Source organism: Pinus tabuliformis, chromosome 7 (genome assembly GCF_031772625.1).
Source record: "Pinus tabuliformis cultivar Carrire ecotype Pingquan chromosome 7, CPIR1, whole genome shotgun sequence".
In the NCBI taxonomy this organism is placed as follows: Eukaryota; Viridiplantae; Streptophyta; class Pinopsida; order Pinales; family Pinaceae; genus Pinus; species Pinus tabuliformis.
The window spans coordinates 1,794,965,675-1,794,978,930 of NC_142293.1; the positions used below are offsets into that span (position 1 = coordinate 1,794,965,675).

A 13,256-nucleotide genomic window follows, 5' to 3' on the forward strand; every position below is an offset into this window, starting at 1 on the left:
TACATTTTTTAATTTTTATAATATGGAAAACATTTGCAAAAAGCAAAGGTATGTACAATATTACAAGGCTTAACCTTAATCATTCAAAATTATGACTCCTATTGGTATAGGAACCTAACAACGTGCCCTCTCAAAGGTCATTTAAAAGTTTATTGGCAAGTCAGGGAGTCGAACCTGTGACCTCGCCTATAAAAGCACCAAGCACCACTGTTATACCATGGCCATATGTCTTAATAAAATATGAGCGCCATTTCTATTTGATGTGATAGCATCGTGAAATTTGGAGGTAAGGCTAACGGTAACTGCTAGCATGTGACCAACAAACCTTTAACCACTAGCATTAAGTGTTAACCACATGATTAAAGCGCTAAGTGGAGGATTAGTTCTAATTAAATTATGCTTAATCGTTAATAAATTTTGGGATTAGGTTGGCGACAGTTTGGCGAGCCGATAAATTCAGCAATTCCTCCATATTTGGTGGAGTTAACTGGAATTTCTCCAGTTTTGGTGGAGTTTTCCTAGGGAAAACTAAAGAGACCATAACTTCTTCACATTTCGACCATTTTTGGCTCAGAAAGAGTCATTCCTAGGTGATTATGCTCTAAACACAATGGAATAGGTTGCAGAGGGAGAAATGCATTTATGTATGTGAGTTTACTACGTTTAAGTTTAAGGAAGCCTAGGGCCACTAGGAGAGGAGGTCAAGCCTAGATCAGCTGAAGTCCAATTGCAGAGCTTGGAAGGTCATTATTAGGGTTTTTAGATTTTCTGAATCCAATGGAGTAGGTTTCAAAGCCATTGGAACACTACAGGTGCATGTAATCAGAGAATTGACCATTAATCCAGAGAGGGCCTAGCCATTGAAGTAGGTCCAAGGAGATGTAGCCCAAGAGGGGTGAACTCCTTTATAAGATTTTTGTTATGAGTTTGTTGTGTTTTATTTATCTATAATTTACTTGTTGTATATGTGTTGTAAACATCTAATTAATCTCATAAATTTCTCATAAAAGACACTCAATACTTGACACATAATCCTTCACATTTTGGTTAATTTGAGACGATCATAGACACATTTTTAATATTGATGAGGGAGCTTGCACAGCATTAACAAGTTTTCCCAACATTTCAGATCACTTGCCTCAGTCATCTGTGTAATCCTCTCTTCCAATGAGCCTCCCTCTATGAATTGCACATTTATCATAGACATTCAATCCATGTATATCCTACTACAACCCTCAACTGCACAAGCATAGGAGTATGCTCCTCGAGCATTGCACATTGTGTAGTTGTAATGCCTAGTCTTTCCTCCTCTACTGACTGGAACCCTTCACTACACTATGCATTTTTCTATCTTGTCTCACAATGCACATTGCACAATTCTAGTGCATAGTGAGGTCTTCCCTCAGTCACTGTGAAGCTCAATTGTGCTATCACTGCCTCCCTCTCCCTTAAGCACTACGCATTGCATAGTTTCAATTAACAAGATCATCAGCCTTGCCTCTTACACTTGCTCAGTCCATTGAACCATGAAGAACCCCTACTTATAGTGCATTGCAAATTTCCAGTGAATAGTGGCGTCTTTCCTCAACCACTACTAAGCTTAATTGCACAATTCCCAACTAGTCTCTCTCTCTCAACTCTTACACAAGCCCATCACAATAAACTTCTTCCTTGAGTAAAGTAGGGGTAGAATAGATGATTTCGAAATGATCTTTCCTTTTCATGAGTGAACTTCATTGGTAGGCATACCATCTCAACATGGCAAGGTGATGCTCAAGGAAGATGTCAAGGAGAAGAAACAAAGAGCCACTTGCAGAGAAGAAGCACCAAAAAGAACCGTCATGAAGAAATTAAGAGATCTTTGACCATGACAAAATGATGACATTTCATGATGATGACTCAGAAGGTTCCAACACTGATCCAAGACCCTTTGGAGGGTGAAGATGAAGTACAGATCAAATATATCATCAAGAATGAAAGACATAGCAGCAAGGAGAGGCACTTGGCATGGATACATCATAATGAAGTCTTATGTCATAGTGGCCAACTCATGGCCTCTCAAAGTGTCATCACATAGTCCTATGTTGTCCATGTATTTTCCCACATGATGTGGAATATAATTATGTATTTTCAAAACTGACAAAATATAAATGTGTGGAAGTCCAAGAGTCACATGTGGAATATGAAAAATCACATGTGGACCAAAGAGTCAATAGAAGTTCAAAGGTCACTTAGAAGTCCAAAAGTCATGAGGATAACTCAAGAATCATAAGGGATATGAAAGGTCATTCCTCTTGCTATAAAATAAACCTCATAAATCAAGTAAAGGGCCTTTTGGAGGCTTAGACTTTGGAGAGCTAGTATTAGCTCCTCCAACTTGGCATAAGAGAGAAGTCTATTCTTTGGAGAAGTAAGAAGTGACTTAATGTTCCACTATTGGAGGTAGTGTCTCACCATTGTAACTGTGTACTTGGATATTTCTCTTAATCATCTGAACCTCATTGAGCCAACACACTTTCATGCATGTATTGTGAATATTGTAAGACTATTCTTTAGATGTTTGTGGTATATCTTATGTTCATATGTACTGAAGAAATTGAACTACTTCATTAGCTTCAGTGCTAATTTTGTTGAATGTGTGATGCGGGAGCATCAAGACCTTTTTCTCCATTTGTAAATATGGGGTGTGATAATATTAATTTGTAAATATGGGGTGTGATGATTTTTAATATTTTATTAATTAATTGGAATTAGATAGGAGAAGGTGAGGATTTATGTAAATATCTTTTTATTAATAAAAGGATATGAGGAAATTTAATTAGTTGAAGGATTTTAGGGATAAAGATCTATCCTTTAGGGATGTTGAGAGATTTAGGGGTTTGTTGAGGAATTGAAGGGATTGAGCATTTAATTAAATGATTTTTTAAATTGTATAAATAGGAGGGGTTTTGAGAGGAAAGGAGATAGAGAATAGTAAGAAGAGTAGAGAGCTGGTTTGGAACAACCAAGGCTGTAAGCCTTTGGTAAATTGTAAGGGCCATCAATTTGGAATATCAGGCCAAATAAAATTTGTAAGTAATTTTGTTTTGATCTCAGATTATATATATATACATTTGGTGATTGGTTGTGGAAGTTATAGTTAATTCTGGTTAAATGTTTATATATGAGGAATTGATTGTTGGAAAATCGACCAAAGGAAACCTGTAATGAAAGAAATTGCGAGATGTCCAATCTAAAAGGGATTAATATAACATTTGTTATCTGTGTATGAATGATCGATCTGAATTCGATTAATTGCAAATGAAAAGAGGAGAGCACCAGCGTTTTAATACAAGTCTGCAGTGTCAAGCTTTTGAAATCTTGAGGGGTCGATAGCAGAATTGCTATTCGTTGTGCGTTGAGAGCGCCCAGTAAATATAAAATCATAAGGTTATAATCAATCAAAGGGAGTTCGATTTCAAGAACTGTGTGTTCAATTGACAGTGAATGCGTTGATGCAATGAATTGATTGCCGGAATAGTCTTATATAAAAACTGAATTCAATGTGTAGGAGGATCGATATTATCAGAGTTTGGAGGCGCTAACTGGTAAATCGATTAAGTGTTTAATCTGCAGGTGGAACAGAGACTCCAATGAAATTCGGTCTACTTTGCAGTGTTTGAGCTGGAGGTTACATCCAGAAGTTTTTATGGTGAAATCGATTGGTGAATTGGAGCGGAATGTTGATAACTGGATGCAGAAGCGGTGAACGTTGCAAGATTATTCTTTGTGGAGGTGCAGAAGACCAGTGGGTCGATTAGTGGAAGTGATTTATGAAAACAACCTCTTGCAGAGAGAGCGTTGATATATATGTAAACGAAATGATATGGTAAAAGCGTTGGACGCAGAACTGGTAAGTACATTCCGGATAACATTCGATTTCAAACAAAGCCTGAAATCGATATGACAGAAGATGAATTGTGAAAACAATTCAGGAATTGCTAAGGGCGATCTTCAACTTACCCAGAAGTTAATATGAAATTTAGAGATGGATTCGGTCAAGGTATGAACTGAATTTAATGAGAATTGAAATTGAATTCTGGATATTTTGAATATGAAGTAGAATGCTGGGTATTATGGTCAAGTTCGAATCTCACTTGTCCATAGGCGCATTTGTTTGATTAAAGTTTGATTGTGAATGAAATTTGAAAAAGCACATGGGTTTAAATTGAATGATCATATGAATGATGGCATGAAAGTGTGCAAACATGGAGCTATACTTTTGTATAAAGTTTTATATGAAGAATTGAGTGGGCTTCATAATAGAATCTTGAATGAGTTCCATTATGATAATAATGAGGACTGTGGCAAATTAAAGGGCGCAATTTAGTCGGTTGACTTCTAAATTGGGGTTTAAATAACTTTGTTAATTTGTTATGATAACTCAAGGGCGCATTTAACTGAATCCGACACATGCAGGAAGAATTTGTGATGATGTATAAACACATGAGGAATGTTGGAGATAAAATAAATGAGGGACTTAAGGCATAGTTCTGGTGTTAAGAAGCAGGTAAAATCTGATTGATAAATAATTTGATGTTTGAGAAATGATTATTGTGGAAGAGTTTTATAACCATAAATATGAAAGAAAGCTTCTGCATGTTGAAATGGGAGAAAGATGAATTTGCCAGTGATTGATGTTTGAAGTTTGGGAATTTGCTGAGTATGCATTCTTTGAAGCATGGTTATTTGATGATCCTGGGTATGGCAAGCTCTAGACTTGCGTCAATGTGTGTTGTATTTGTTTTAACGATCATTGTGTCTATGTGAACGAATTCGCTAGATAATTAACAAATATTTCCTTGCTCTCATGTACCTCTCTTAGGATAATGCTTACTTTCCTTCTAGAGACTCGCACTTTTCTCCCCTATCATGAAAACCTCCTTTTACACATTGCAATTGGTGTTTCATAGTGTCAACTTACTTACTAATTTCGAAGGTTATGTAAATACCCTCTTATGTTATTCTTTGTAGTTAAGGCAAACCTTAGAGTTATGGTGGTTGGTTCGATACTCCGGCTAGGGCTCCTACTCCAAACAGTGTGAGGTCTCATTGGGACTTCACATCAAGGAGATTGTCATGCACTTGACTGGCGAGAAAACCAGAATGGCATAAATACGAAACAATATAGCCTGAAGTACAGAAATATCACATGAATTGAGACACACTGCAAAGATATTTTATTATTCAAAAGCATAATACAATGTTCACCTGCCTCTTCGAGGGGGCAACCTCCAACAGAGCATAGCTCAATTACAATAAGACCTAATGATTCTTCCCTTGCATAATACGGGTTAACCACTTTATTTATTAACTATGGCCTATTTATAACTAATTGTGGTCCCTTTTATATAATGTGGGTCAACCACTTACAATTATTATTAATGTGAATAACCTCTTATGGGCTTTATTGACTCAACTAACTAACTATGACTCTGACTAGGCCACTTGGGCTTATTACATAAATAAAGGGGTTAGGGTTGGACCCTAAAATTCCCTCCCCCATCAAAAGCAACCTTTTCCTCAAGGCTAAAGATGAAAAAACTCTGAGAATAGTGGTTGGTTCCCATCTCGCATCTTCTGGAGAGGTGTCTTTCCACTTTATGAGGACTTCCTTGGTCATGCGACTGCAGAGATGTCTTTCGCTAGTATCGAGGACTTGTTCAAGTTGGAGCCAAAGTGAACCTTCCTCATCTAATTCTGGCAGACTTGTTTGAACCCTGCAATTGTTTCCCACAGCTTTATTGAGACATGATACATGGAAGACTGAGTGAATTTTTGAAGTAGTCAACAAGGCCAGTTTGTAAGTGACTGCTCCTATATGCTAAAGTACCTAATAAGGCCCATAGAATTTTGGTGCTAATTTATGGCAACCCTTTTATTCGAGCGACACCTGCTTATAAGGTTGTATTTGCATGAACACATGATCACCTACTTGAAATGATCACTTTGAACCATGTTGGTCGGCTTGTTGCTTCATTCTATTCTGAGCTTGATGTAGATTATCTTTGAGATGAGTGATCATGGCGGCACGATTTTGTAGGACCTAATCAACTGTCTGTACTTTGGAACATCCAAGGATATAAGAAGTTGGTGAAGGTGGGAGTTGGCCATACATTGCCGCATATGGCGTCATCTTGGTGGCTCCATGATAGTTAGTATTATACCACCATTCAACTAAAGGCAACCATTATACCCATTGATGTTTCTTGTCTGAAGTGAAGCACCACAGATAGGTCTCCAAACATTTGTTGATTGCTTCTGTTTGACCATCGGTTTGGGGATGATAAGTTGTACTCAATTGGATTTGCATGCCTTGTAGCTTGAAAAGTTCCTTCCAAAATTTGCTGGTGAAAGTGAGGTATTGATAAGATACAATGGAAGTCGACATGCCATGTAGTTTTAAGATTTGGTCCATGAAAACTTGTGCCACCAATGTTGGGGTAAATGGGTGTGGTAAAGTGCAAAAATGACCATATTTGGAAAGTTGGTCAACAACCACCATGATGACTGATTTGTTGCCTGACTTTGGGAGACTTGTAATGAAATACATGGAAACATCTATCTAGATGGAAGTAGGGAGTGGCAATGGTTTTAAGGTTCTCAGTAGCTTGATTGTTTCCCCTTTATTGCACTGACATACATCACATTCAACTACAAAAGTAAGAATTTCATTCTTCATGTTGGTCCAAAAGAAAGAGTGTTGTGCTTGTGCATAAGTCTTCTGAAATCCTGAATGTCGTACGACTGGAGAGGAGTGCAACTCTTCCAAGATGCAGGTTTTGAGGGTGGAGGTCAAGGATATAACTACCTGATATTTGTAGCGAAGAACTTCATCCTTCCAAGAGTAGTCATCTAAGGAATTAAGATCTACTCTTAATCTATTAATGAGTTGGGACATAGATGGGTTAGAGAAGCATTCATGAATGGATTCTTCAATCCAATCTAGTACGGGTATAAAGAGGGACAAAAAGGGTTCCCTCATCCCCAAATTGGCACGATAAGGCATCAACCACTACATTGTCATGCCCCCTTCTTGTAATTTATCTCATAATCATATCCCAACATTTTTGTTTTGTTGTGGCGACGATAAATGTTGCTTAGGATATGATGGTTAGTGTGGATTTGGAAACGATGCCCCAATAAGTATGGTCGCCAAGTGTCTACTTCATGTAAGATGGTCATCATTTCTTTCTCATATGTATATTGACCCAGATGTTTGCCACTGAGTTGTTGATTCGTGAAAGCCAATGGTCTACCTTCCTGCATTAACACTGCTCCAATGCCTGTACCTAAAGCATCACATTCAATCACAAGAGATTTTGTAAAGTCTGGTAGGGCCAATATTGGAGTGGAGCACATGCCTTGTTTGAGAGCTACAAAGGTCTGTTGAGCTACTTCAGTCCAAAGAAATGAATTTTTCTTGAGAATATTAGTGAGGGTTCAGGAAATGCGTCCATAATTGTGGACAAATTTGCGATAGTAGCCCGTGAGACCTAAGAATCCCCTCAAACTCTTTAAGGTTTTTGGTTGGGGCCAATATTGCATTGCCTGAATCTTTTTCAGATCAACCCTCACTCCTTCACGACCCACAATGTGTCCCAAATACTCTACTTCTTCCATGCCAAAGGAACACTTGGATAATTTGACAAATAGTTTATGATCTTGGAGCAGTTGCAATACCTGGTCAACATGTTGAAGGTGAGTGTCCCATGTTATGTTGTAGATGAGAATGTCATCAAAAAATACTAGGATGAATTTTCTAAGATATGGTTTCAAAAGGTGGTTCATGAGGCTCTGAAAAGTATATGGGGCATTACAGAGACCAAATGGCCTGACCAGGAATTCATAATGGCCTTCTTGAGTTCAGAAGGATGTCTTGGGAATGTCAACTCCCTTCATCCGTATTTGGTGATAGCCTGAGAAGAGGTCCAAATTGGTAAAAAAATTGGCACCATGCAGTTCATCAAGCAAATCATCAACTAATAGGATAGGAAATTTGTCCTTGATAGTAAGCTTATTAAGGGCCCTAAATTCTGGACACATGCACCATTCACCGTCTTTCTTTAGAACCATGACCACTGAAGATGAATAAGGGCTAGTGTTGAGACAAATAACACTGGCTTCAAGGAGTTCCTTGATGATCTTTTCAATTTCATTCTTTTGGGTAAGAGGATATCGATAGGGGCATACATTTGGTGGCTGGGTACCTGGGAGCAAAGGGATGCTATGATCATGTTCACCCCTAGAGGGTGGGAGCTCCTTAAGTTTGTCAAAGACCCATTGGTGGTGATCTAGTACCTGCTGCATATCGGGATGAATGGGCAGAAGATTCGATTCAATGGAATGAATGGCATTAAATTGTGTTACTACCCCATGATGGCCCTTTTTTAAAAGCTTCTCCATTCTATGCTAGCTGATGATAGTAGGGGTGCCTACCTGGAGTCCCTGCAATGTATGAATGTGATCGTTCTGCTTAAAGCTCGTATATAACTCCTCAAAAGTCCATTGTGATAAGGCCCAATGTGCAGAGCCATTAAGCCCCAAGGACAATGTCACAACCACCCATTTCAATGGAAAACATGTGGGTTTTGGGGTGATAATCCCCCATTTGAAGCTTAATATTTTCACAACGACCTTCACATTTCGTGGCCCCCCCATCAACAATAAGGACTTGGAAATGAGATATGGCCCTCACAAAATAATGAACTGCTTCTGCTACTCTCTTATGGAAAAATTTATGCGTGCTGCCACTATCAATCAACACCACTATTTCCCAATGTTTAAGAAAACCTAGGATTTTGAGAGTCTAGGGAGAAGAAATATCGGCCAGGGCATGGAGTGAGATAATCGACTCATTTGGCATAACTAAAGTATCAGTGTCCGGGGCTGTTAGGGGTTCACCCTCTTCCTCCTCATTCACGTTAGTGGATGGAGCTTCATCAACAAAGTTGTTTTCAGTAGCGTCAATTTGAAAGAATTTTGGTTCCCTACATTTATGTCTCGGGGAGTATTTGTCATCACAGTAGTAGAAAAGTCCTTGTTTCCTTCTTTCATCCATCTCCACCGATGAAACTTTTGAATCTTAAGTGTTTGGTGGGGCTTGTAGCAGGGGTGGGACATGCCCTTGCACCGAAATTTGAACGATTGGATTGGGCATTTAAAGTGACTTCTACCTCTATGGCCTTGTTGCATGCTTCTAGCCAAGTAAGTGGGTGATGCATTCATACATGGGTTTGGATGGCTTCCTTTAAGCCACTGATGAAACATTCCAATTAAAAGGCATCTCCTAGTCATTTAGTCCAGATGGCTAATTGTTCAAAGGCTGTAATGTAGTCCCATATGGTATCTATTTGCTTGAGCTTAGTGAGATGACCCAGAAAGTGAGATTCCCGATCAAAGTGGTCAAAAATGGATTTTGAGTGCATGTTCCAAGTTGGCTTCCCTGGATAGAATTTTCGATGCCACTACCACTATTTCCATCACTCATGGTCTAAGTAAAGATCTCCCACATGTAGTTTAGTTTCATTATCCAAGATATTGTTAAGGCAAAAATATTGTTCCATCTGTGCCACCCATACTGTGGGGTTAGAGGCATCAAATTTGTACATGTCTAGCTTGGGTGTCCGATGGCTCAAATATTGGTGACCTCCATGGAAATGAATGTGATGGTTGGATTCTCCTTCTATGTGTGCATCAACACTAGGTTCTTCCCTCATGGGTTCGCGAGACCTCTTCAGGTCAACCAATGCTTCAGTGATTTGGTTAAGGGATGCTTGGAAGGTATTGAATTTTCGCTCGAGGGCTTCGACTCTCTCCACTTCCTTCTCTACAACCATAACTTGAGACCTGGTACTGTACATACACTAGCCCTGGTCAAATTTTGAGCTTACTTGAGAGTAGTATGGTTGGAAAGAGGGAAATATCAAGAGTCTAGTGATGTGGGTCAGTTGAAGCAGTGTCCAGAAAATTTTGGGACCACATGAAAATTGGGGGCTTACAGGTGAATGGTGAAATTGCAATAAGCTCTTCATCCCAAATCTTATGGGTGAGATCTCTTCTAAGCGTCCCGCGATGGCCCCAAAATTTTTATATTTTTTATTTTTACTTTGAAAGGAGTTTTACTCCCAACTAATCAATACCGCAATGGCTAAATTTGAGAATGCTTGATACTGCCAAATATCTTGCGAAAATCGGGCTTGGACTGTTGTAATAGAAACCCAAAGGTCTTGGTACTGCAGAATGTGCTGCGACAATCTAATCTAGACTATGGCGGCCAAAACCCTCATTACACAAAGAGTTTGATCTGCGTTGTGAAAACCCCATATGTTGAATTTGATATATACAACAGCATCATAACTCAAACTTCTAGATCTAATCTGGATGAAAAGGTAGGGGGTGATCTTTAGATAATTGAGGGAACTATGGTCTCAAAAGAGTGTTAGGTTCTACAAATCGCAATATACACAGGGGTCCAACAATAGCACTCAACCCAATCTTTCAAGGCTCTAAATACGGAGGATCGACTATACCCTTAACCGTACTACCCAACTACCCTATTGTACGTGCGAGTAATATCCTTGAGTGTTTTTCTTAGTGTACTGTAGCAACAAGACGACCGACCACTTATCTAAGGTTAGGTTTCAAGTTACCCTAGGGGGATTCCAATATACCCAAGGGTACATCGAATTGTAGTCCATGCGTGGTTGTGTCTAATGTGCTACTACTCAAATTTCTTACCCGTGTTGTTCCTTCTTCGACTGTGCTCGAATTGCTTGCACCCGTTGTTGCTTCTTTGACTGGTTATTCATCAAGATTTTAGTCATCTGCCTCTAGCTATTGAATTCTTGGAAGGGATCATAGTGGGTTGCCACTGCCTATGAACAATTCCTTCGAGGTCAAGGGTTCAAACCCTTTGTTGACGCTCTCTATCATGGAATTCCAACTATAATGGCTGATGAAAGTGCCCATGGAAGGATGAGATAGGATGAGCAGTTGTGATGCTGTATGAATTGTTATCTGTAGTGGCAGAGACATTATTACAACCCCCTTCTATTGCCAAGACGTGCCACATGTGTTTGGTATCTTATCTAGATTATGATATAGTACAAAGATAGCTAGCATTTGCTTGGAGAATCGAACCTTACAAATTTTAATTTATTGGTAGTTCTGTAAGACTGTCAACTCAAAAAAACACACTTTGGGGGAAGCACAACAGGACGGTGGTTGAAACATATAAAAGAGAAGAAAAAATAAGAGACCTGCATTCATAATGCATAAGTCCATGTAGTTATTTTAGTTACTGGTGTAGGTTTTGTAGTTGCTTTAGTTGCAACTGCAACTACTACATCTTCTGGTAGTGGTGAGAGTAGTTGGTCAAAGACAAGTATGGAAGTTGTAGATAGAGAACAAATGGAATTCGCGGTAAGCTCTTCTATCAACATTAAAAACCCTAGAGATATTACAACCCTAAGTTTCGTGCCACCCAAGACCATAGGTACTCAAATTTTCCTAAAGAACAACCTTTCAAGCAATTGGCATCCATTTAGAAAAACTGAATAGAGTAGATTTCCTTGTTAAAATGCATCCATTGATTACATTAGTCATTGATTCCACTATCACTTTCAAGTTTATGTTTGCACAATGAAATTATAATCTGTTAATTCTAGCCAAAAGTTGAATTCCATAATATCCTGTTAGATCTTGCACACAATATTAATACAAGTTTGTGGGTTGTTGTGCCATATTTTTATTAAATTCTATCTTCCTCTATGCAATCAATGTTTGATCATCTTTGAATTAGTAGATGACTTGACATTGGGACATTTTGTATGGAGTTAATAACTTGGGTCTTTAATAGATGGATATTTCACATGTTTTTGGAATATCTCATAAAATTCGTATCCTGATCAACTAGCATTGCATGGAGCGGCCAACTCTGAAGGCAAGAGCATAGAGAGAATTATGGAACCATGCACCTATTTTTCCATATGAAAAGGAGCCCAATCCGGTAGTTGGGTTATGTGAAGTGTTAGTTTATGAGGATATTGAGTCAGATATCTTCTCCCAGGATTTTTTCTGAAAGAGGAGCGGAACTTCTAAAGCACACAAGAAAATGTAGTGTTATTATTCAAGCTAATGGTTGTTTGGGAAGTTTCAATAAATTTGGGTTTTAATTGATTAGTTATGTTTTCTTGGTGTCAGGCGCAATTTGCTGGAAACAAGTTATCGTTTATGTCAACAAGAGGTCACAGGTGAACACATCAATCTTTTGTTTATATTTTCTCTTTAAATGTCATATTTGAGTCTTGCACAGTAACAGGTATACATTGTGTCTTGAGAAATTTCAGTCTCAATTTTTTATATTTTTGTTACTTGATTCAGATCCTACCTAGTGAATTTTTTTTTGTATGGAAATTTTGGTAATAGTCCCCCTTTGATATTGGATATATGTTTTCTTAAATGTCCAAAATACGATGCAGGTGGTGGTGAAACTTAAGAGCAAGCACACCAGTGGTAAATTCTCAAATAAGAAAAAGAGTGAGCAAGGAAATTAGATGTGCCCTTTTAAAGTATATTGTAATCATTCAAAAATCTATTTTCCTACTCCACTAGTGATTTTAGGAAATTCTCTGCCATTTCTTCTAATAATTAGGCACTTGTTGAACATGTGGCCAGGTATTGTCTACGATGTATGCAAAGACATACCAGCATGGCCTGGTAGAGAATTATCAGAGGGAGGAGAAAAAAGACGTTATTCTGGTCTTAAAATAGCTTGTGGACTTATGGAGTTTGAGCACAGAAATGATAAAGATCAGCAGATGTGGACTGAAGGATAGGAGATTACTTTATTTGGCATGAACTTGAAAGAAGCAATAAGGTTGTGTTAATCCTCATGGGTTGCATTTGGTGTAGCCATATAAGATATTACTCAGTTTTGAGGTTGAGAAGTAGGGAATTTCATCATTCTTTTATCAACATACATGTATAAAGTGTATATGTTGTGTTATCACTCCTCTGGATCTCCAAGGCTGAGGAAGAGTCCAACTGAGGTAGCCACAAACCAATCTTTTGACTTGGTAGCTAGCCCTACCAAGCCGAAGAGGGCTCTCTCCAAAGAATCACAGCCAAGGGGGCTGGATGGATTAGGGTTTTAGGCTAGTTATGATGCACATAGGTTGTTTTGATTTCATTTGATTGGGGTAATCACTAGATGA

General features: G+C 38.5%; 1 protein-coding gene across 1 annotated transcript in view; it reads left to right on the forward strand.

Moving 5' to 3' along the window:
- Positions 1 to 12,878, forward strand: part of LOC149255515 (uncharacterized) — a 38,653-nt gene extending 25,775 nt beyond the window's left edge. Inside the window, exons 4-6 of the mRNA XM_089455065.1 lie at positions 12,244 to 12,293; positions 12,522 to 12,579; positions 12,718 to 12,878. Coding sequence (XP_089311191.1) covers positions 12,244 to 12,293; positions 12,522 to 12,579; positions 12,718 to 12,878 — 269 coding nt within the window. The remainder of the gene's footprint in view (positions 1 to 12,243; positions 12,294 to 12,521; positions 12,580 to 12,717) is intronic.
- Positions 12,879 to 13,256: the final 378 nt, after the last annotated feature.